The sequence below is a fragment of the Buteo buteo genome, chromosome 4 (genome assembly GCF_964188355.1).
Source record: "Buteo buteo chromosome 4, bButBut1.hap1.1, whole genome shotgun sequence".
NCBI classification, from domain to species: Eukaryota; Metazoa; Chordata; class Aves; order Accipitriformes; family Accipitridae; genus Buteo; species Buteo buteo.
Window position 1 is genome coordinate 44757270 of NC_134174.1, and position 26191 is coordinate 44783460.

The 26191-nt window shown below is 39.2% G+C and overlaps 1 protein-coding gene across 5 annotated transcripts in view; it reads right to left on the reverse strand.

Annotated features, from left to right (window-relative positions):
* ADK (adenosine kinase) overlaps window positions 1-26191 on the reverse strand; it is a 300352-nt gene that overhangs the window by 267408 nt on the left and 6753 nt on the right. For 3 of the 5 annotated variants that reach the window (XM_075025725.1, XM_075025723.1, XM_075025722.1), the window contains exon 2: window positions 16610-16684. The exons of 1 other annotated variant lie outside the window; for it this stretch is intronic. In XM_075025725.1, the coding sequence (XP_074881826.1) occupies window positions 16610-16684 (75 nt within the window). Of the gene's footprint in view, window positions 1-16609; window positions 16685-23505; window positions 23646-26191 lie in introns of those variants that run through there. One more of the 5 variants, XM_075025726.1, reaches the window with a different exon arrangement.

Below are 26191 nucleotides of genomic sequence, written 5' to 3' on the forward strand. Positions count from 1 at the left end.
TTCACACTCTGGAAAAGCAGTCTCTCTGTCCTTTCACTACAATGGGGCATAGTGATATAGAATGTCTAAATTAGCCTGCTGAGCAAGGTCATTTGAATGCCTCCCATTAGTTCCTAACTCCATAACTTCAGAACATTAACAAATGGGATATATTTCAATGAGAAAAATCTTGAAATACTGAATTTTAATTATCCAGGACATTTTCAACTTCCAAAGACAAAGCTATCCTGAACCTCTCTTTTTTTCCTCATTTGTTTACTGTAACCAATAACTCTACCAGAACTCAGATCTGAACTTCATGTTAGTTTCTTCCTTCCCAATTGTTATGTTTCCAGAACCAAATTTTACGTACATGCAGATACATACATAATATCAAATTTTTCCTTTCCACAAGCCTGAAAACAAAGTAGCACAGACCCAGACTAAAAGACTGTTGCAGGCATTCTGAGGACAGATATTATACGCAGCCAGAACGGTGTTAAGGAAATTTGGCTGTACATACAGCTAAATATACTCTATCAAAAAAAATGCCAAGACCACTTGGAAGAGTTTTACTGTGTGCAACAGCTGGACATACAACTCTTGACCAACATGTTCTATTTGGTTACAGTGCTACAAAAAAACCTGATGAAGGTGGCATACTCTTCTCGTCTTACATGTATATGACTTCCCTAGTATTCACCTACAAGTTTATCATCTCAATTTTGGTTTTTGCAGAAATGTAACATTTTTATTAAATGTCTGCTTTTCATTTTTTAAGCATACTAGAACCTGCAAGTTCAGCTCTGACTTATGCAATGCATTTTAAATATCCTTCTGAAATGGTAATCCTACAACTCAACAATTTTTTTATTTCCCAGCTCCTAATATGAGAAAGCATGAAAATTAATGTGTTTGGACTGCAGTCAGCATTTTTACAATAATGCTTTTAATGTAACAAACAGCCATAAGGCACAGTTCCCTTCAGGCAGAACCCAATTTTACAAAGCCTTAACCAAATTAAAAAGAAAATACAGCCTACGCTAAGAATGTACTGGTGAAAAACTCCAAATTAATATCAAGTTCAGATCTGCTCTATGAACAAGAGTTTCCTCAAAAGCTTGTAGAACTCACCTGTCCTAAAGCCCTAATTAAAAACTGGTGATGAGCAAACATGTTTTAAAAATGGCAATATTTTCATAGCTTCAAAATTAATTCACCTTTCAAAATTTCTGACTTGAATCCACCAACCTAAGCAAAAACTTATACAGAAACAATAGCTAAAAATAGCACATATATTAAACTAAAAATCAGCACAGACATATACACTGCTGCTTGGACCAGAATAGCCAAGACAAAATCTCCATCATGCAGACTACACAAAAACAAAGAGGTACAAAAAACTGCATACATATCAGAGTAATATTTTCATCAATATTTTCAAGAATACTTGTGAAGGAACAAGATGCTAGAGATAAAAGAATTCTTTTGCATTAACCATCAATGTGAGTAGTCAGCACAAAAAAAGATTAAAACTGTTTCAGTAATACAAAGTTGTGACAGTAAAACAACCTAGGAAGCTCTAAACATATATCTGCAGATATTCCTCTGCCTTGTTTGATACACAAACCAATACAAACTTTTTGCCACAGTGCAAACCTTGCTCCCCTTTAAACGCAATTGGGCTTTGCTATTCCATAAGCTTATTGTACTTGACATGCTTTGCTGCAGTTACTGTTTTAAGTATTTCCCAGACTGATTAAAAATGGAATGTATGAAAGGGTAGGACTTCTAACATGTTCTTTGAACTTTGCAGAAAAGTCATCAAAAAAAGGAACAGAGGGTGATTTCGGTCAGAGACCTAAAGCATGTTGGTTGTATTAACTGGACAAGACAAGTAGAATTTATGCTATACTAGGCTATGCTTCATCAATAAAAGAAAAGACCTTTTAAAACAGAGCTCTGCAGAAGCATTTCTTCATAAATTTTCAAAGCCGTTAAGAAACCTTAAGGACTTCAGTATAGTTGTCTTGTATTTCAGATTAATCTAAAGAAGTTTCCATAAGAACGATTCAGCAATGATGTTGCTTCAACTTTCAGGCAATTTTAAGGCTACTTTCACTGTTCTAAAAAAAGAAGTGCAGTCCTTTTTCTGTTGGTTTTTCTTAATTATTAATCTTATAAAAACTAGGACAACCAGCTTGTGGGACACTGGTGCTCACATGTTCTTTCTCAGGTTGTATTGACTACTTTCTACCAAATGCAGTTAACACATCCCACAAGATCTTTCAGGTCAGAAACACAACTGTATGCAAACCTGCTACAACAGTGCATCCTCATGAGCATTTACAGACCAATGCACACAGCAAACCCAAGCAAAAGCTCCCAAGATATTTCTAACACATCAGATTTATGGGGGATGGGTATAGAAGGTCAGCCTGTTTCTTAGCTTCCACCTGCAATTTATCAGACAGATTGAGTAATGCTGCCATAACTGCTAACTCAATTTGTTCTGACTTGATCTATATACATAGGTCAAAAGGCAATAAGTGAATTGCTCTTCCTACAAGAGTAAAATACTACTTAAAGCACGGCAGTATTTCTGCATGTTTGACAAGGCCACAATTGCTTAGAAATTCCAGTTAAGTATAACGTAGCCTTACTCTTCTGAGTAGCCTAGTAGTCTTTTTCAAGCACGCAAATATTGAGTGTAAGTACCATGGCTTTTATTTGTTTGGATCATTACTTTAAGCTTGCTAAGGCAGATTCTGGGGGCTATGCACTTTCTAAATCAAGATGAAAAAAAACCCCACAACCCAGACCACACCTTGTGTATAAATTCAGCAGCCAAATTCATCATGGACCAGATGCAATCAGCTAAACCAAAATTAAAGTTTTGTGTAACTGGCACATACATGCACCCTAGTCCAAATATTTGTTTTAAGACATCTTTTTTTTTTCCCCATCAAAAAAGAAAAAAAACCCAAACCAACAGTAAAGGGCTTTCATTCGTATCCTGAAAGTCTCAGTCTCTTACCTGCCTTGCACTGGGTTTTTTTCCGCCAATTTGATATATTTACTTTTTCATTTTTTCCATAAATTCCTCTGTTGCTTTGCTATAGTCTCCCAGCTTCCCCATCTGAAAGGTACCACAACTCCCCATTCCCTCAAAATCTCTCCCCTTTAGCCTCTCTCCTATTCCATAACAGAGCAGCTGGTCTCCCCTACCTTTTTTTATTCTTTCTTGGCCTCAAATGACAGCAAAACAGGGACCCCTTCTACATTAATATCTGGTTTTAATGACAGCTGATCATCATTCATTGTTACTCTAGGATGACTTCATAAAGGTTAGACAATTTTAGAAAATTTCCTTACTGAGTAAATGCTGCTTCATTGCCAAATACAAAATGCAAGTCCAGGATCTCTTCCTTGAAAAACTGAAGGATTAAAGAGGGATTGTATGATAGCAATACGATCCCAAAGAAAGCCTACTTCCAGAAAAATCTAAGTTTTGCAATAGTCCACTTATACCAACAAAAGAGGAAACTGCCTAAAAGACTTTTCAGACATTCCATTAGGAAAGTATTAGGGCTGTGAGAGAATGCACATCTCAGATTGACTTCAACATGGATCAGCATTAGACCCAACAGCATGCCACACATTTTTGAGTGATCTAGAGTTAGGTACAGTAGCTACTGATGAAATCCATAGATGAAAGCAGACTGGCAAGGGCATGTAGTGGCAACACAACATTCTAGCAGACAATGAGATGAACCCATTCAAACACAGTAATTTGAAATTACAGACAGATGCAGAGCCAAGTAGGTAAATAAAAAGAACAAAAATATGGGCAGGGGTAAAGACATCCCAGAGAGTAGTAACTTAGAGAGGGAGGAAACCAGGCATCATGATCTCCAACTAACTCAACCTGAGCTTCCAACTTATGTCAAACATTGAAGACATCAATGAACTACTTCAATATAGAAATAGGAAAGAGCAAACAAACAAAGAGCAAAACCAACAGAGTGGTCAGCCTTACTAATTATTTAATCCCTTCATATTTTTAAACAGAAAAGCATGTAGCTAAAACATTTAGCTTAGGAAGAAAAAAATGCAGGTAGGAGTAAAGCACACACTAGTGGTAATGAGAAAATAGCAACAGAAGGTTAAGATACTCCTGTCTGAAGACTGCTGAAAATAAATTTCTTCATAGTTATCAATGACAAAGAATCAAGTCCAGCTAGGGAAAGAACATGTAGCATTGTCCTGGCAGAGAATTACACTGCTTAACAAAACAAAAGCATCTGCTTAAGGAAAAGTTTAAGTGCAACTCAAAGCACAGATCTTGGCCATTTCATTTATAAAAAAAATCCAGACCTTAAAACACTGCTACTGGAAAAGAAATGTCAGGGGTGAGAAAATGAAGGACCATCTTGGAGAACCCATGAAGGAATTTCTGGTGTTTTCATTTTTACCCAGTTATTAGTACCCAGTTCTTGTGTACTAGTATGACTGGAGTCTTATTTGGCTGCATCACATCCTATACAAATCTCTGTTTTTCAGAAAAAAACTTGGAATTTCTGGGTGAAAGGGATCCCAAAAATATTAGCAGAAAGATTTTTTACCACAATACTTATTATTAAAATGAAAGATGGTTTTAAATTTCAACACAGAATTAAATTAAAATTACAGTCCTGAAACCTAAAAGGAAAAAGAAACACAGTTATTGATGTCATAAGTTAGCAGCATTTTGTTTCCCCAATTTCTTGCATGGATATGATCACTAATTTAAATATAAACATTACTAGGTATAGTTCTGGTGTTTCTTCTTTGGGATTCCCCTCCCCCAACCCTTGATCAACATTTTCCTAAACAGATTTTTCTAAAATATTCAGTGTAATAAGATAGACTTCCCACTGATAATATGGTTGGAAATCAGGGCTTTAATCAGCTATTAATATTGTAAGACAGATTTAAACGGCTTTTGAAATTGAAGTCAAAAAAATAATAGGTTTAAATGATTAAAAGGGATTAAGAAAGCCAGGAAAGTTCAAAGCTTGTTAATCACCAGACTGCAGAAAACTATGATCACTTAATAGGGTCAGCCCTATCACTCTGGACTTAAGCATATAGTAGTGGCCTTGTCAACACAGTTTTCTTAACTATAAACTAGTGAGCTAAAAATTTAAGACATCTAAACACTTCCAGTATATAGCTAAAGAAAAATGGTTTTTTCCAGTAATGATTTTTTAAATATCTGACTGCAAGCACCTTCTAAAAAGCTGTACACACTCTGTACATTTTTTTGGAAATCAGTAATCTGAATTCTATACTCATTACGCTGGTAGAAATATACTTGGTTGACCTTTAGTAACTCCATCAAGGAATAAAATATTAATTCAACTTATGCAGAACTACAGGCAGTTCTGCTTACAGACTGAACTCTTTAACATATTCTTTTAATATTATTTCTTTGAGCCTTCAATATTTAAACCATTTCTTTAGTCATACCACTCATTTTGCATTGTTTCCGTTCTGAAATCATAACCTAACCTTTACATACTGATTTTCTTCAACCAGAAATAAACATTGGTTTGTGGTTGAATTAATTTTGATTATAAACACAAACCAGCTTTCACAATCTTGCCTTAAAGTTTCTTTTGCATAAAAACTTACCCCCCCCAAAAAACCCCAAAAGTAAAAATAACATAATCTGAACAGTAAGAAACTGAAGTGTTCCTGTTCTCTTCCTAGTTATCCACAATTACTTGCTATTATCACTTTAAAATTTACTGTTTGGACCAACTTGTACCAGTTCAACAACAGATCCTGTCAGCACTAGTACTGAAATTCCCCAAATACCTCACTGCTGCATAAGCAGCTCTGCTTTGAGAGGAAATTGTAAAAAATATAATTCAGCTAAGGCAGAGTAGTGTGGTTGTGGACGTGACCTTGAGATTCTCCTACCTAGATTTATCGATTATTTTAACGATTTCTTCTAAGTAAAGACTCTCTGTATGCCATACATGAACAGCGCTGCCAGCTACTCAACTGAACTTCTTTACGCTCGAAAATGAATCCTTCATCTCCTTCTTCTAAGGATAAGACAGACTTGTAAAGCAATGTGCTTTAGGTGTCAGGATGAAGTTCAAATGGCTGTACTTCTACAATAAAATACAGGTTAATAGTTTGGACAAACTAACAAAGGCAGTAACATTGCACTGTTGCAAACTTAAAGCAACAGTGTTAGGCTCCATCAACATGCAATACATTTCATAACTGAATTACAACTTTGTCCCCATACTAGATCTGTTCTGCTTCTATCTTTAAAAGAAAAAAATTAAAACAGAATTTCTAAAATACAATTATTTTAATATCTCTAGTAAAAAGAAAGGAATGTCACATCAATAAAAATCAATTAAAACGCAGCAAGAGACAAGTATTCTCCAGTGAAGAACTCATAAACAACAAAGTCAGCCCAGGATATTACTTTCAAGCAATAAAATCCTCCAAAAGGATGATAGTGGAAGTGTTGAGGCTGTACTGAATCTCGACTGATGTTAAATACTTCACTGTCTTAAATGTGCTAAGAATTTACCTTTTCATCATTCATCGGGACCAAGAAAAAGACTGGTGTAACATATTTAACACAAAATGCATTGCTTCATTTAGAATCGTAAGGAAACTAACAGTGAGTCTTACATACCAGTTAAAACTTTTTTCTTATTTATTTTAAAAAAATATAGTTTAAGATGTATTCCATTTTCCTGTTACACAACTTTATGGATGTCTTTCTGTTTGTGACAGGCTAGGCAAAAGTTATCAATTCCATGCTATTATTGCAACCTAAATGAGTCTTCATGCTGCCTAAAATCTAGATCTCTTCCATCATTTGTCTCTGCACCTGAGCACTTGTTACAGGACAGTTCAGCTTACTGAAACTTAAATAGGGAATTTTCAGGGAGTTCATGTGCCTTAATTTGCCTTCTCTAAAAATGATTTTTAACACTGCCTAGAGAAAACAGTAAGCTAGAGACAAGTGTTGCAGCTACTGTGAAATTCCAGCCCTGTTGAAAAAACTTGTCCAAGCCACTAAAGGCATTAGCTTTATTGGAAAAAAGTAGCATATGGAAAATGGCAGAGAAGGTTTCTTTACTGCACTGAAAATTTTAATTTCATCTTAAAAAAATGAAGGACCAATACCAAGATGGAGATTCAGGGAAAAGCTCTTGAAAGATAAACTCCTTGCTCTGCTACCACAAGAGGATCAGACATACAGAGAATAGCAATTACTGCTTCTGAGAACTGTTCCTCCCTTTCGCCTCTAGCCATAGCCACTGTTTTGTATCTTAACCCTTCACCCACAGTGGTAGCTGCAACATCAAGCCCAGACATCCAAGGATCTGGCAGAGGAAAAAGGGACTGAGGTATTTGGACAGTTCCTGCCATTTATAGCCCAGAAGAGCTTCCTGCTTTGGCTGAGTAACAGTTTTGTCCCAGGGCTGGTTGTAGAAAAAGGTGTTTTGAGTATTTCTGAGTCAGCAGAAATTTGAAATTCAATATCCTCCTATTTTGTAGGGTTGCCAGGCTTCTTTTATTAACTCTGTACCTCAATTTACATATAAAACTTGAAACGTCCTGCTTTTGAAAACAAGCCAGCTACATCTCAGATGTTCTTGGCTAAAGCAGGAATTTATAGTTGGCACTTTCAAAACAATAAAAAGCTAGTAATTACTAAAGCAACTTACTCATATTAATTAATTAGGTATTTGAATGGTGGAATCTGTTGATACAACTTTACAGTTTGCCTTAGCTCATATATGCTAGCCATGTCCCTAGCACAAAAGCTGCTGAAGAAAGAAGTCAGGGATTTTGCAGAGGCTAACTTTTGCAAAGGTGGCAAGATTCGCTTTTTTTTTCCCCTTAATTAAAGAAGATAGGTAATTTCCAGCCCACAATCCTCTGAAATGTGATTTCCAACAACTCCAAGCTTGTAGAATCACAATCTAGATTAAAAATACTACAGACATTGAAATTGAAACCATATCTAATCAAGATACACATCCAAACACTTTACCTAACATAGGCCAGCTAACACCTGTGTTCTGTTTAGTACTTTAGTTGTCATTTAGTACTGCTGTACATAACATCACAAGCACAATTCAAACCCAAAATAGCTTCAATGAAATACAGCGGAACACAGTCTTGCAAAAATGAAGTTATAGCAACCAAATTTGGGGGAAGGTCTTCGATCTCTTTTCCACACAGCAACAGTATGAAAAAAGTTCCCAAGAGATGCATGAGATTCTAGAACACTTTGCCTCTTCTACTGGAAGGCCAGGAAATATAAAGATTAAAAATTAAAAGATTAACATTGTAACTACAGTTCCTGTCTTGAAAAACAGCTGATGATGTATGAGCTTGAAGCCACATAAAACACTGGGATTAAAACATCTGCATCACCATATACCATTTTTGTTTTTCTATTAACTTAATATCCATAGTTGAGAGTGCATGCCACCTTTAGTTGGAGCGGTCACGCAGTGAATTTGGTCATAGTTTCAATTCTCATGAAGGAAGATGAATGTACACTTCATGACTAGAATGACAGCATAATTTTACAGTGATCTTTGTCGCCTATTTTCCTACCAGTGGGAAGCTGCTGTTGCCTAAAAAGAATAAAACCCAGCCTCAACACTAAAGACAAATAGCCTCAACAATACAAGGACTGAAAAAACATTGCTCGTAATATTTGTATTTCTATAACTTCTTCCTACTGTCCACTTGTTACAGCTTGTTGTATTAGGCAGTCGTATGCTCTCCTTTACACTGTGTCATGTGCATCTCATTCTTGCATTGAAACTTGATCACTTCTGCTGTGACTTCATGACACAGGAAAAAATGCAAGAAAAAAAATAAATTAACTGGAGCAAGCTGGAAAAATAATCACCCAAAATTGTTTAGCCATAGCTCCCTAGTCTTCATGTGATAACAAGACAGGCATAAATCCACAAGTTTAAACTTGAACTACAAAATGAAGATAATTTGTACATTAAAAATAATTTATGCAGCTTGCAAAAACACAGAGCTTTTCTGAGTGCAATTTTTGAGTTGTCCTAGAAGATATAGCATTGTTTTATAGGATTTGGCACTCGTTTAAAGTAAGAATCTAATAGTGGGACATGTACTGCAAACATCTACACCAGTGACTGATGAACTCATAATTGAATCTCATTATAATAATTAAAAAAAAGAACACACAACACTTTCATTGAAATACTCTATTATCTTCTTAAACAGGGGAATCAAAGATTTATGAAATGAAGGATCTTTGTCCCCAGCTCTGCATTTAATCTCAGCTTATTAGGGAACTGCAGGCTTCATGACATGAAATCTACAACACCGACTCGGTCTCCAGTAACTTGGGAGTATTGATGGTTCTGCCCTGACAAAAATAAAGTAACATAGCACTCAAACAGCTCGTTTACCCTTCTGCAGCCCATGAAGGGAAAACAAGAACACTGGTAATTAAGAGGAAGACAGGCTGCCTCCACCCTCTCCCTGTGGCTACAGCAGAGGCCACAGGTCCAACACTCCAGAAAGGAACAGGACAAGAAGAGGCAAAGCACAGAGCAGGCCTGGACATGGTTATGCGACACAGAGCACAAGCATAGTATCAGGGATCAACAGCGAGTGGCACAAGCACTTCATAACGTAGGTTACAGTTAACAGTAACACTGACAGGGTAATTGCACATTCTTCAGGAATAGCCTGACGAAATAGCAAGTTACTAAAAAGAAATATTAAAAAGTAGTATTCTTCAGCTCACGAGTGATCAAACTGTTTCACTATATTACTATAGTAACTAGAAAAAAAAAAAACTCTAGCCTTTCCTATGCTGTTGGAAATTTCGGTTTGGAGAAGCAGGATGGGAATGGAAAGCTATTAAAATTGCATCTTATTACCCTGTAATTAAAAAGAATGCCTGCAACCATACCGAGAATGTGAATCACTATTTTTACCTACTGTATCCTAAATAAAAATCAATCCTGTAATTCTGCAATCAGGAAACACTAAGATGAAAAGTTTTTCAGTACAAACAGCAAGTACCACTTTCAAAGAGAAAGTTTTACCATCTAGTTTGGATGAACTCCAGTTCTCTACTGAGAAACCCAGCTTTTTCCATCAAAGACATCTTCAGCGAGGGTCTTTTCATTTAATGTTATTGCCTAATTAAAGAGAAACACTTAATTCATAGAGCTCTTCCACTTGCAGTTCCTTGTTTGCATGGAGGAGGCAAATGGAACCCAATATTTCATCATTTGCCTTGTAATGCAACTCCCAAAGTTTTGTTAAACAAATTTTTACTTGCGGCTCAAGGGAAAATACAGATGAGCTCTGTGTGTGTGTCAGTCTGTCATGTGTCTCAAGGTTATTTTAAAGAAAACCACTAATCCAAAAACTAGACATGTTCTATTGATATGTATTAAATAAGCAAGTTTTCTGAAGAAATGGAAAAATAAAAAAAAAAATGAAGTTATGACTTAGAGTTTACTACTAGGCAAGCATTTAAGAAAGTGAAAATACACAATAAAGAGAAGAGATAACAAGGAGTGGAGCATTTCCTATTCATGAACATCTTACATCTTATTTTACAGGTAAATAAGTAGTTACAAGCTCTTCTATAATCATTGCTCAAGCTCAGTATACCCTGAAAACATTACAACTCCTCATGCAAAACTCTGTCATTGCATAGGTAGATTTTTCAAATGGCCTTTTCCAAATGGAACTTAACTAAAATCTTTAACTCATTGAAACTACACATTTAACTAAATGCACTAGGAGAAATTATCAGGCTTGTAGAAAGCTCTAATTATGTTGTCAGGAATACTACCAAATTTATATGCGCATTAGTTCTGAGAGGACCTTTTTAAAGACAGCCATCATTACCCTAAGTTTTTGCAAGCAAACACTGAAGTTTTTATAATTTACCAGCAGTTAGATGATGCAATTTGGCTCAGAAGTTTCAACAATGTTCAGACCCTGAGATAAGCTAAATTTACTTCTACAGATACAACTCAAAACCACAAGGTAATAATAAAACCCTCAGCTGTTCAACTTCTCTGCCAAATGAGCCAATGCAACAGATACTTTTAGTAGCAATCTTTTATGAGGATTATTGAAACAATGGAACATCATATAGCAAGCTATCTTCTTAAAAAAAAAAAAGGGGGGGGTTAATTTTCAAGGACAAGTCTTAGAGTTATTACTATGTACTTTCCAAACATTCAGCGCTGTACAGACAAATAACACAATCCCTAAATCAAAGCAAAACAAAACCCCATTAACCTGTCCCAGAGGGTCGATGAAGCACACAGAGTCAAAGTAAACACATTAGTGAAACTGAAAAAAGCTGTAAGTTTGGGGGTTTCCTTTCCCCACTTAAATCTCACAGCAAAGTGTGTATCTGCAGCTTGTGCATTCTTTGATCCGGCAACCTCCTAGTACTGAATCACCACTTGTCTTTCTCAGTCTTCAAGCTCACTCCAGCATGTGTTTTTGGGGAAGGGCTTGTTTTCCACTGAAGCCTTAAGACTGTGTTGAAACCTGAGTTTGGTGAACAGACAAAGAATCACTTCTGATTGCGTAAAAGCTATTTAGACCCTTAGCCACTTTATGAGAGTTAACTGCATGAGTGGTGCTTTGATTTTTTTTTTGCTATCAGAAGTTACAAAGGCTTCTGTTGGATACAAGCAAAGGTAACAAACTGAAAATGTTGAGAGTAACACAGGGTGGAATGGCTAAAGCCACAGTTACACAGACCAACCTAAATTTAATGCAAGTAAACAGATGTTTTTCCTTTCAGCTGCTTCTCAAACCTTTTCCTAATTTATAATCCAAATTCCCACAACAGTGGAAAAAGATCAAATATGTACATCATCTTCACTCACAGCAAGCACTAAATCAGTCTCAAACAAGAAATTTTAATTTACCAGATGTCAACACTGCTCTATTAGTAAAGTTTGTGTGTAACTAATCCATCACCCTCCAACAGCACTCTGCAGTGAAGAAAGGTAGAGAATAAGCAAGCATCTTGTGATCTCCAGTAATGACCTAACCACTTCCAGTGCCGCAGACGAGTTGGTAGCACAGGAGATCCATACCCATACTTGTGAAATTACAGATCAAAATGACAGCATTTCTTCCTTCAGTGTGATGATGTTCTCTTTTCATACAGTAACCATCACCACCACTCCAAAACACAAACACACTTTGAAGACCCCATTCATTCTTCCTCTCTCATTTCTTCAAACCTGTTTTTCCAGTGAAGAGTAAAAAGATTATAAACCCATTTCTTGGTTTACAGATAGTTTGTATTTACAACAGCGTCACAGAGAAGGCAGGGAAGAGAACTAAGGAGCAGATGATACAGGGCATGAAAGCTATTAAAAACTACAGATCTTTACTGAGCGCTTTCAACTAACTTGTGCAAAGATCGCCATAGACCCTGATTTTAAGTAGGAAAAAACCCAAACACACATAAGGAGAAAAAGAATTGGCTGCTTTGACAACCGAAAAGTAATCAAATAGCAACTTGTAATCCTGGACAATGACAGTGATCAAATAATCAGTCTAGAGTTGACAAATATAATGGAATTCCGCATTCAGAGTAGTAACATACCTCACTTCATGAGATCATGGCTCTGATCAAGACCCCAGAAAATAGAATGAAATAAAGCAATAAGCATCCTTAACCTTGATGTGAGAAATAGGACATATATCATTATTTCCCCTATATCTCCAGTCCTTTTTTAGAGCATGGACCGAAAGATATTTACATGCTTACACAGGTGCTGGCAATTGCAAATATTTTCCTCACCTTCCCACTGGCTAATTAGGGAAGACAGAAGCTTTTCACATATTCAGAAGTTCCAAAACTAGCATAATAACTCTGTCAACAAGAATTTGCCAATAATGATTTTCTCCACCTCCTCAGTTCATGCAGTTATAGACCCAAATGTTGGACAACAGCAAGAGATTTGTCCGTTCTGTGAACACGCTTCTCAACCACTGGATGTGCACTTGAGGTGACAAGTAATGACCAGATCTCTACAGCATAAAAATTAACTACATAGTTAGATAAGTGTCAAAAATTAAATATTTGCAAAACAGAGTGCTCTAGGGGGAGCAATGAAACAGATGCCATCTCCTAACTTTTAACAGCAGGACATTTGAGTATTTACAGGAGTCAATAGTACTGAGTTTCTATGGAGTCTTAAAACATCACTGCCATGTTAATCAGAATTTCTTTGCCTGCTTTATGAGTTTAATATGCATAGTGTAGATCAAATTATTCTTAAATGCCTGTTATAGATTCAGTAGGTAAAAGAATAATTCCTATTAAATGTCATGGGCAGAACTGAGTACACCAAAAGCCTTAATGAATACCTGTTAACAAAATTACTTTCACAGATTAGTGCAGCTATAGTTAGCAATTCACCCAGAAAGCATCAATCCTTTTTCTCTTCTTTCCCCTCCCACCCATAAAAAGCTGCTCTTTGAGCCACTATCTATATCCCAGAAAAAATTAAACAAAAATAAATACTGTTAGGTTATGGAGTTAATGCAAATTAAGGGCGGGGGGGGAGGCATTTACTGATATTTCTTTCATGTAGATACTCATAAAAACCCAGGACATACAATGGATTATATTTACTTTAAGACTGCTCTCCAGCTCTGTGAACAGAAACTGAAGTGGTTTTGGGTGTCACCAGCTTGCAACAGTGCCATCAACATTGCTAACACTTTTTCCGGTTGTCTCCCTGAAGAGATACATGAAATGAGACCCAGAAAACCTTACTACCTGCAGAGGCCAAAGCTCCTCTGACTCGGGTAATGCCAGACTGCTGATGTGGTCAGAAAAGCTCAGACAAGCACAGTAAAATCCTACTATGATATAAATTAAGACTACCTCTCCTAGAAATAGTCTAGGAATGGCTTAAAGCTTTCCAAAACTTGTCAAGAGAGCAAAAGACTTTGGAGCCCAGATTAAACCAAAATCCACCTTGAAAGAAAGGTTACAGGGCTGTGCTAACAACCCAAGCCAAAAAAACCCACCCAACCCTCCAATACTGCTCATATCCTCAAACCAGTATTACATGGCAGCAAGCTGGTTTGAATCTGGCAGGGGCTGGACTGCATCATGTATTCATTTTCAGGTTTATTTATAACAAGGATTGTGGGCTATTTAAATATTGTTAAAAGGACTTCCTTTTAATTTGAGACTTCCTACACAATCTTATGCTGTTTCCATTTGCATTTTCTTAACGGAAATTACAAAAATAATGTAATGTCCTGGTTACAGGACTCATTTTAATACTCTCTCATTTCATTGACAATATACATTGATTAAACTTGCAACATCAAGTCCTTTATTCTGAACAAAGATAGTTAGTCTTAAAACTGGTTATACAAGAGAGGACGATAAACAGAAACAGTGAAAAAGTTAAATGTATAGAATTCTTATAGGTGTTTACCTAAACTCTTTCCTCATTTTACTAAGCTACCTTCTCAAGTCAGAACCCAGCTGGCCTGATGGCCCCATTAAACATGCCCATCCAGTTGAAGAGGTGAGACACAGACTCCAGTTACCTGATCACTGCCAAGATACCAAGAGCTGACACCATGTGGCTAGAGATGGATGCACATCTTGTTTGACAAGAAAAAACGGAGAGACTAGTCCAGTATGATCAACAATTTCTCTGTCAAATGCTTCACAGTTCTGAAATACCTATGTTCTTGCACCTCCCTGCAGCATTTGAATAACTTTATTCTAGCAGTTGGTCTACAGCTGGGTTTTCTATTTTATCTCCCTTCACAAGCTGGAGAAACATGGGATTTGACTCCCATTTCAGGAAGTATTGCAAAAGGTAGTTGGACTTAGGAGTAGAACATGCTCATCTGTTTCTTAACTGGACTACTATGCATATGGTCACAAATAGGGAACTAGAAATAAAAATCAGGTACGTGTGAAGAAGATAGACAAGCTTCTCAGTTTTCAGGTTATTACAAGAGCTATCACACTATCAGCAGGTCCCCTGTGAAACTGTTGTTGGAGGACTGCTTATTGCTTTAAATAATGCAATACTCCACAAAGGCATTTTGGCAGTAAAGAAATGCTCACAGAGCATATGCTGTTCCAAAAGATAATTTAACTTGTCTGACAGGACTCAAACTTGAATACATAAGACTTCTAATTTTTAAATTAAATTAAATTCTGCAGAGCACATCAGGTCCAGCAAAAAGCACAATGCACTCTTGCAGGATTTCAGGGTTGCAATATAGATCCCACCACCTCTTTTATGACAGCAATTTATAAGGATTAGTTGGGGGGGTGTTGTTGGGCAGGGGCATTATTTATGTTCAAAGACTAGTTTTCAAGTTATTTCAGTAGAAACATAAGGAAGAGAATTACATCAGAATAATTTACATTTTCAGAAATCAAGTCTATATCTCGAGTGCTCAAAGTTCCAGATGTTTTTGAGATTGATACACTCCATTACATTTTTTTTGCCTTCAGCTTATAATATTCAGGCTCTCACTTAAACACCTTTAGGTAAAACTTGAGGGATAAAATATCCATTGCAAAACAGATTATTGCTATTACTAAGAACTTCAGAACAAAAGATTTGTGGCTGACAGTACACATTCACAAATAAAAACTCTGCACCTGTCCTTTATTTGGTAATGTGAAATTCATTCTTGATCCAGTACTCCCATCAATAACTAAAAGAACAACTAGAGAAAAAAATCAGTAACACTTTAAAAATTAAACAAAGAATTGGAAGCACTCTGAAAGATGAAATCATCTTACTGGTCTCTTGCAAACAAGAGAAACAAAGCAGCAACAACTGGAAGAAAGTGAGCTCATGCAAAAGGATTTAAAAGAGCAACTATAATTTACACCTCTGAAAAGACACATCTCTAAGCTGATCAGAGAGTAAGCAAGCTTAATACCAACAGCAATACACAAACAGCAATTCAGCTATATGGTTATATGGATGGTAGCATAACAACTAGGCTTAAGCAAGATAACAGATCACGTGATAAGAAGTGGTCCTGTTCTTGACTGATAAATTGGAATATATTTTTTTAAAAAAGAAGGTACACTTGCACAGCTTTCCTTGCTGTGTTACAGAAATGGCTTATTTGCCCCCAAGTCATCAATGAAGAAAGAAGAGAGCACTGTAATAGTACACCAGAAGTAGCACACAAGTATTCATACAAGAGCTACCTATATCTTACTGACATGGATGATTGCTTCCAATTAAAAGCTCACAAAGACAGTGTGAAGAGACTAGAATAAACAATTGATAGAAAACAATAAACACCAAAACCACATGAAAACACTGAAGTTTTTCATTGAGACTACCACCACAGCTTCACATAGCTAGAACAATCAAATGACTGATACAATATTGGCTTCTTCCAGCATAAGGCCAGAATCCCAGAGAGATCAGCACAAACTTAGCATTACACAAGCAGGTAGTCATCCATTTATTTATAGGCATCATTCTGGAAACAAAACTGACATTAAAAAAAAAAAAAAAAGACAGACATCAAGACTTACTTGTCAAGGAAGTCCTTGTCCACAACTGCACAGATATCAAGCAGAGGATTTCCCATTCCAAACAGGACATTTTCACTGTAAGAGAATCAATTATTTCAAGTTAGCTCAGCATTAGTTTATTGCTCTAGTATAATATGTTGAAGACTACTTTCTATTAGAGATACACACATTTTGCCCAGTGCAGTAGCCACATGGAGACCTGACATATAGACAGAGTCAAATTTGAGTGAAGTATTATCCCACAATAATCTTTGATCAATACACAAACTGCAAGCAGTCAATAATATATAAAGGTATATATTCTGTTAAGCTATCATTCACTCAGATAAAGAATTAGAGCTGCATGCTACATTCTGTTGTTTTAAAGGATTGCATTCAGGTTCTAATACCAGATTTTAGATGGGGAGCATCAGATCAGGTTATAAGAATTTCACTGAACAGACTTAGTTGCTGGGTTTACTCTGCTACTGACCAATAATTAACAATTTAAGTCTGTTTTAATAAACTTAAGAGACTAAGGATTCTGCATTGCCAGCCATCTTAAACAGCATAGCCATCTACTGATAAGAACATATGTACTTTTTAATCAATTTGAAATTCATTACCATGACTTCTGCCACATAAAAACAAGACATCAGGGATACTGCAAACAGCTGAAAGAGCCAGCTTTAACTGTTTTTTTTAAGATTCATTCAGAAACCATGTGTTACATTTTCCTGACTAGCATGTAGTTGGGTGATAATGCAGTAATACCAAAGGATTAGATATGTGGCCTAGTGTCAAGTAGGAGTGAATGCAGCTGTTCTTGAAGGCTGCCTAAAACTACATCCAAACCCATCACATTCCTTGCTAAGCTAACACCTGCTGCCTCCAACTGGCAAGGCAAGCCTTTGCTCTATTCACCAAAGGTAGCTTCAGTATGACCACCAAATACATCTCCCTCTTTACTACATCTCTATCAAGTATTTGCAGAGAAAGCATATTACATCTCTCCATCCCCCCCATAAGTACTACTATAACACTGCAGTCAGATCCAAAGTTTATCTGCAGTTGGATCCAAAGCTGAGTAACAGTGTCAGCTGAATCTCAAAGAAAGTGAGCGAGTTTTCAATTGTTCTAGCCCATTTAGAGCAAGATAAATATTTTAGACTTGACATCTGCCTACTAAATGATAGATCTCATTGATTTCTCCTCAGCAGGGTAAGAAAAAAAGAAAATAAAAGAAGCAGAAAGGGGATGATACAGAACAATCTCATGAACTGTGTCCAACAGAGGTTGGAAACTCATTCACTTATTTCCTCTCACATGCGCTATAAAAAGCCCTTAGCTGACAATTATTTGTCAAATTTGAAGCTACTTGTTGCAAGTACACAGTCAAACTTCTTCCTCTTTACAATGCCACATTAGCTCCCATTAAATGCTGAATTCTGAAGACCAGAAGTGAAGAAGTGGAAAACATGATTAATAACCTTGAATTGAGACACAGCAAACCACACTTCATGTACCCTATTTTTTTGCTGTAGTTTTAAAGACAGGCTTTTACAGCCTATTTCACTGTAAGTAAAATATGGAAGACCCTGCTTTGTGAAGACAGAGTCAGAAATCCAGCTTGCTCCTGAGACAGGTAACATCTGCTTAGTAAAAACCTGTAAGACTCACTAAATACTTTTGTCAGTGTGAAAAGTAGTACTGATTCTTCTAAATAGCATAACCATAAGTTATATCTAGCTAGAAGAAAAGAAGAGGGAGAGACAGGTGACAGTTAAGAAGACATAAGGATAAAGGGGATTGCAGTTGGAGTCCCAAGACAGGACATTCTCTCCATTTTAAAAACTAGTATTGCATCAGTAGTATTGCAGGACAATGAATGAACAAGTCAGAATTCTAAAAGTGCTGAATGCAGATTTGTCCCAAACTGTACGCTTCTGTACTTGACGTTTAGCCGATTCTCACATTCTGTGAAATTCTACCCATCAATAATTTTATACCTACACTTAAGAAAAAAAATGCATATCATGGATAACTTCTATATAAGACAAGTATCAGCACTTCAGTGTATGGCATGCCAGAAAACAGCAGCTGTACTTCAAAAACTCTCTGAAACACAGCTGACACATTGAGGTGACTACCTATGAAGAAGTTATCTTGTTCAATGGAAGAGCAAAATGGAAGCTACCAAACATTTAACAAGCTGCAGGCTGCAGAACATACTGGTCAATATACTTGAAGCAGCACAAGAGCAACTTTGTACTGGTTTAGCATCCACAGAAGCTCTAACAAGCCAATAACGTGCATACAAACTCCCAATATGTCAGCAGCAGCAGAAACTAGCAGTTTCAGTGTCATTTAATCGAGGCAGCTCTTTACATCACATACAACATGTCCTGTTCCATCCCCAAGCCTTCCTTCTCCCACAGTATTTTATAATCATCCTCGTTCAAGTATTCCAGAGGCTGTGTAGTAGGGTGCCATCTGGGATGGAAAGTTTTAAAAGCCAAGGCAGCTATCGCTAGGCTAGTAAGTGTATGTTCAGAAACATTCCCCTGAAACTTCTGGGCGCACTCTCCCCAATTTCAGCATAGTTGTTTCTCAGAACCAAATGTAGGATAACAGAACTTGACAGCTTTTCAAACACATAAAACTTTGAGTACATTAACTGTTTGATTTCTATGAAGAAAAGAAGTGTACGGGTTATAACACTCAAGTTATTTTTGCAAATAATTCAAATACATGAGCTAATATATACTAATAGCTAGCCTTGTGTTTTCAATTAACATGTATTTCTACATTTTTTGTTGTTTCAGCTAGATGTTTGAATTAACTAAGTTCCAAGGTACTAGAACTTCCATGCTTAAAACTAGATATTAACATTCCATTGGCAAAAAGGAGAAAAGTCCATACACTCCATTTGTACTAGAGACTGTAGTTGTGTCATTCCTTAACTGACAGGACACTGCATTTGGTAAGAAAATACCTTTCTGGGGAAAATAGGAAAAGTCTAAACAATCTCTTTTCAGGTCACAATTTTTAAAAAATCAACAAGTTTAAGCAGATGTTTAAGATCACCGCTGTGATCAGTGTTTTCTAATATAAGCTTTGTGAACCACAATCTGGAAAGTCCAGTGTTTCTCCTGTTAAAGACTTGTGTGTGTAAATCCTGAGCATGTTCAACCTGATTAGCCCAAAACTGGCTACATTTCAGTGCAGTAGTAATCACCCTTTCCTTCTTGAGGGGCTGCAAAGTATCTGCACTGTTACACTACTACACTTTTTTGTGGCACAACATGAGCTATAGCAGTTACCTGGCTACAGTTTGCTCCTCTGTAAAAATAAAAATTAAAAAATAAAAATACATTTAAAAAAAAATCACATATACTCTGTAAAGCCGCATATTGTAAAAGCATAAAATTAAACATAATACTTAGGATCCTGGAGAATGCTAAATTTACAAGTCTCCTGAGCAGGAAAACGAGATATTAAACTGTTACATTCTCACCAAGTTTAACACATTCAGCAGTACATGTGAACCTTACTGACCTTATGTTTGCTGTTCAGTCACACTGGATACCTGCATTGATCAAAATTTCACAGATTATTTCTAACCAACTAGACGTGAAAAATAGTGAGGAAGCAGCAATAGTTTCCTGAAATGTGAGATTTCACAATACATAGGTTATTTGGGAAATTTATCTCTGCAACATACACTGAACAAACATTTATGTACTTCACAGCCTCCTTGACTCTCTCCAGTCCCTTCTCTCGCATGGGAGTACTGGTATCTGATCATCTGAGAAGGATGTTCTTGCTTAACTTGACTAACCTATTGCAAAAGAGTATTTGGCTCAGCTCTTCAAGAAATAAGCAACAACTCCACCACCTGCACAAATTAAGGACATATAACTAACACAGTCAGTACATATGTGTGTGTGTATATATATATGCATATATATATACACACAGACTACATATATATGAACAATATATAAACTTTTAAGACTCTAAACTAAGAATAAGATGTTCATACAAATCTAAAACTTGTTTGGACGCAGAAATATGCTGTCCATCTAGCAGGCAAAACTACAGCAACAACGGTAACTTACTTTACAGAAAGCATAGATGTACGCTGCATTTGCATTCTAAATTCTTGACAACAAGAAATACATTTTATGAGTTTGTTATTTAACTTTGGACTAGATTAAGAGCGAGTTGTAATTATAAGTTCAAGCAAAATAATTCATTAAATATAAATAAATCTTTACCTGCCAATTATGGCATTTTGTTCAATTGATTTTTCACAAATAGCCAGTGTTTCACATATTACTCTTATCACAAGTTGCAGAAGTAATGAAATGAAACCAAACTGAATGAAACCAAAACAAAAACTCAACGAAACAAAAAAGCCCACATCAGTACTGAGCTACCTTTTATTCATTTTTAAGAAGTCAACAAAATTAACTGTAACTGAATTACTTGGAAAGCTGTGTCCAATATCATAGTTATACATTACTAATGCTCTACTGGCATTTTTGAAAATAAGGTCCTGTTCCAAGTTGGCTGCTGAAGATTAGCAGTCCTGTATCTAACTATCATACAATATTGTTATCATCCCATGCTACTGTGAACTTCAGTGGAAGTGCAACATCAAAATACCAGTGAAAGCATATTATTAGCTACTGGCACAGAGACAGAGGAATATTATGAGCCTTCGGACATTGGCATGTCTTGCTTAAAAAAAAAAATATCCTATTATTTCTTGAAAAACACTTCATACTTTTTCCTTGTTAATTGCTGAAAAAAAACCCTCATCTATATAATAGTAACTAATAGTAAAGGAAGCCAAGTTGAAAGTTTCACCTTTTTTTATTGCTCTATAACAGCCTTATACTGCTGTGCAGCTGTAATGTACACTTAATATTAAATTCTTATGCTAAGACATTTTACAGTCAGAAAGCCTTAATAAAACATGGCTGAGACATCTGGGTGTCCCAGTTACATGACAGCCTGCCTAGTCTTCCATTTACAAATATAAGGTATGGTTTCATAAGATCTAAAATGTTAATATTTCTATAGGGTTTGATTATGCCCTTAAAAGTAAGGCCAAACAAGGCATGTTCTAACCCTGTTCTCAGCATATCCATTTCAGTCACTAAGGACCGTAGTTAAACCCCATATTACACAAGATTTCAATTTATCAAAAATCATTTATACATGTGGTTAAAACAAAACAGCAATAGTACCAGATTCATAGCATTTCAATAGCTATAAGCTCTCGACTAAGAACATCCTTCTCTCATCCCACTTACCTATGCAACATAAATGTAAGTGAATAAGATGACATTTACTGTTAACCATAACTTGTTTGACACTAAAAGTAGCTCAGAACTATTATTCCATGATTCCAGAGTTCAGACAATTTCCCTTGCATCACTCATCAGCAAATCACTTTAGCATATACACCTTAAACATACAAGTAGCCTGTACGACTGCTCACATGCTTTCCTTACTTAGGTATTAAGTAAATGCAATATTTGGCTAAGGAGTTACATGTTGACATACTGACTTAAAGAGGTATCTTTAGTGAAGATTTCATTCATTATGAAACTTTCAGAGTCTTCCAGAATGACACATTCACAGGTTCCAACTTAGAAGCCAAGCCTAAAAGCCTTGGCCTTATGTAAGCAAGGCTGCCGCAGAAAAAAAAAACACTGTTCCACCACTACCCAGCTCCTTACACAGCTGCGCTAACTCCACAAGCTCCGATAGCGAGATACTACTGCAATTTCAAAGAGTTACCATCTGTACTCCTTGGTCAGAAACAGGGTGAAATCTGATACATCGAGTTTTGAGGGTGGAGAGAGGAGATGGGAGAGTTGCCTTTAATCATCACTGAACTTGGAGTCATTTCTTTAGCAACTGAAGGACTGATCAAAATAACTACATGATGAAGGCTACCAGTTCACAATACCACCCCATCTTAAGATGAAGTGTTTTAGGAGGCAAAACTGTTCGCAATAATTTCTTTCACTGAACGTTAATGGTTTGTCGTTCTCCATTTATCGCTGATAAACTGACACCACCGCAGCTCCAAGAGACTGCCAAGAGCCTAGCCTGTCATCATTACCCTGGTTCTCGTTATTTGGGCTTCATTTAAAACCAGGTTCCAGTCACGGCACGCTACCGCGATGCTTTAAGGTTCAAAGGCGGCTGCCAGAGTCCCACGACATCCGTCCTCCCACCCCCACGGGCGGGACCCCGCCGCGGAAGGCGGCCGCCCGCGCTCAGGAGCTACCTTTGACAGCGGCACCGCCGCAGAGCGACGCCGCACGAAACCCCCGGCCGTGCCCCGGCCGCCGCCCCGCGCTTCGCCGCCCGGTCCGAGAGCCCGGCGCGTCGCTCCTCAGGGCTCCCGCCCGGGCAGGGGCGGGCGGCCGCGCCGGGGCTGGCCGGGACGGACGAGCCGTTGAGGAGCGGCATCGCTCGGCGCCGCCGCGAGCCCCCAGCCGGGGCGACCGTTGGCGGCGGTCGGCGACGCCGGCGCGCGCCCACCTGCCCGCCAGAAATAAACTCTGCGCGCCCCGGGAGCGGGTGACCCCCCTCAACCGCGCGGGTGGCCCGCCGGGCTGAGGGGCCGGGAGGGAACCGGCACGGCTCTCCCTCCTCGCCCTGGGGGCGCGCGGCCGCAAAACCAACTCACGGCGGAGGGAGGAAGGGAGGGGACGAAGCCGCGCTACCCCACACCCTAACTGCGCGGGTGGAGAACGAGGGAAGAGCCGAGCTCCGGCGTAATACCGCGCCGAGCGCCCCCGCCCCGCGAGCGGGAGCGCATCAGCGCCCGCCGCCCCTTCCCCCGGGGCGCCGGGCTGGGCTGCGGGAGCCGCGTCGGGGCTCGGCGTTACCTGAGGGTGGGCATGGCTCCCCGCCCAGCCGGCGGCGGCAGAACGCCTCTGGCGGCAGCGTCGCCTCTGCGCCCCGCGCCCGCCGGCAGCTACGGCCACTGTGCCACCCGCCTCGGCCGCGACTGAGCCGGCGGCCACGGCTCGGCCGACCCACCCGCGCGCCCCCGCCCCGCCCCCCTGCGCGTCCCGCCATTGGCTGGGCGGCCGGCGGGGGCGGGCCCGGGCCCTCTGCGGCGGCGGGACGCGAGGAGCCCCGGGAGGCGGCGGCGGCGGCCTCGGGGCGCTAGCGACCGGCCCCGCGCCCCGGTTCAGAAGCTCACGGTACCGAGCGGCGACGCCCACCCGGCGCCACGGGCTCCCTGGCCGCCATCTTTGGTACGGGCAGAGAGCACGCGCCTCCCGTACAGCTCCTCCTGCTCCTGCCGCTGTCACCTTCCTCCCCCAGCCCGAGGAGGCAGTGACGGTCGCCAGTGCTAATTAAAAAAAACGTTTAATCGAGGTAGCGAAGAGGTGCGGAGTTCCAGCCGTGCTGCCCACATTAAAGATGGCCAGCGGAGCCCCTGGCACCGCCGTCCCTCAGCTGGCCCGGGGCCGTGGAAATTGCTGCGCTCCCAAGGGGACCCCAACCGCCCCCCGGCTGGGACTGCTCCCGCCCGCCGCCCCGCCGCCGCCCCCCCCAGGAGCGCTCGTCCGCCCCGGCCGCTGACTGACGCCTCCCCCGACGCGCGAGTGTTACACACGCGACAAGACCGCCTTTCCACTCTTTTTATTTGCGTGTCGGGTCAGACCCTCACGCCGCCGCAGGTGACCTTCCGGGAAGCCCTCCTCCTCAGCCGCCGCCAGGCATCGGCACCCACGGCCAGCGCAGACCACGTCCCCGCGCAACCGGGTGCCGGGGCAGGGCCGGCTCTCCCGGCGGATGCGGGCTCTCACTCAGTTCCCGGGAGATCTACTGCATGCCCGGGTCGCCGGAGCGGCTGGCAGGCACCTGTGGGACGCGGCTACCGGACACGACTCTGATCTTTCCAACCTGCCAGAGGGCAAGAGCGGAGACACGGACAAGATGTGGGCCTGTTTGCCGCCCTTTGCGGGGGAAAAAAAAGGGCAGCCCTGCGTTGCCTAACCTGTTTCTTGTCCGCCTGTCATTCAAGCAGAACTGCCCTATCAGAAAGGAAAAGCATGGGTAAGGCCAGGTTCCTATTCTGGCTCTTTCTACCCGCTTGCTCTTCATTTGACTGTCAAAGTTACTGCTACTCCCTGCAGACTTGGCACTTACTTTGTTAACTTACCAGCACCAGAAACACTGATTCATGAAACTGATGTCAGAAGAGGTTGTTTTCGCCAAAAGTGAGTCCCACGTTGTTCTGTTAAGTATTGCTGTGTCAGTTTAATTAAATATTTTAAAATTCCTAATCAGGTGGTTATTAGCCTTAGTTTCCCTTCCTCTCCATCTACAAAATGGGAATATTGTACTCAGAAAAACTAGAGCCAAACTTTTCAACTGTTTCTGATTTTTGGGTGTCACAGAAGAGACGATGACAAAATTTCATTAATTCATAATGCTCAAGGACCTAGAGTGTCACATGAAGATAACAGGAATACTTATGTTCAATACCTGATGTAGGACAAATTTCCTAGATTCTCTAAACTGGACACTCAAAAATTAATCACCGCTTACAAAATTCTTGTTATTAAAGTGCATCAAGGGTCTTGAAAAGTCAAACTGAAACACATCCACCCCCTTACTGTTGCAACACACAGCACAACAGGTCCCCAAATCCCGAAGAAGGATTTTGAACTCTAATAAAACGTAAATAGTATATTTCGATATATAATGGCTATAACCTCTGATCCATGCTGAACAATAAATTATTCCTAGTTTAACAATTCCAGTGCCTAATAGCCAAACCTCTGTTTTGTAACTGAAAAGGGGGGGGGGGGTGTCAGCCAGAAATCCCATCACAAACATAACAATAGTAGTAACACAGCTTGGTCTTTTGGTCCCATCACTGTATTTTAAATAATACATCTAGTTTTAAAAAAATCAAGTTGTAGATTTCCTCATAAATAATTGCCTGGCTTTAAGAAGCACATAAGAATATGTAAAGGAAAAATATATATAATACATTAACATGATCTATATTTATAGTAATTTGTAACATACAACTGCATATTATGAATATTAAGCCGAGTCCAGAGGAGGTACCATCAAATGCTTCTAACTTTTTACCAGTTCAGCAAGATAGGATCAAAAGGGTGTTTTTCTAAAAAATTAAACAGCCTTTTATGAAATAACACATACGATACCTCAGCAGCATTTGTCAATAGCACTTTATAAACTTTGAACTACTCCAAAGTGCCCAATCATCTTGCTTGTACTATCACATACCCACAGGTTCTACTGTTACTGACATCTTCAAGGCATCACCTACCACTATGGGTTTTTTTTGTTATTTACCAGGGAACTTCTAGACTTCCTGATACATAAGTGGAGCAATAGCAAGCAGGGTATCCCTGGAAAAATGGTCATTTGTCGCTTAGGGTCATTCATAGATTAACTTTATGATGCTTGTGCCACAAATGCGACTCACAGTCACATCACATATGTGCTAAGCAGCCAGCCTGAGTTTGTTCAGCCTCCCTAACACCTTCCAAACTTGCTCTGCTTGCATGGGGCAGCTGATCT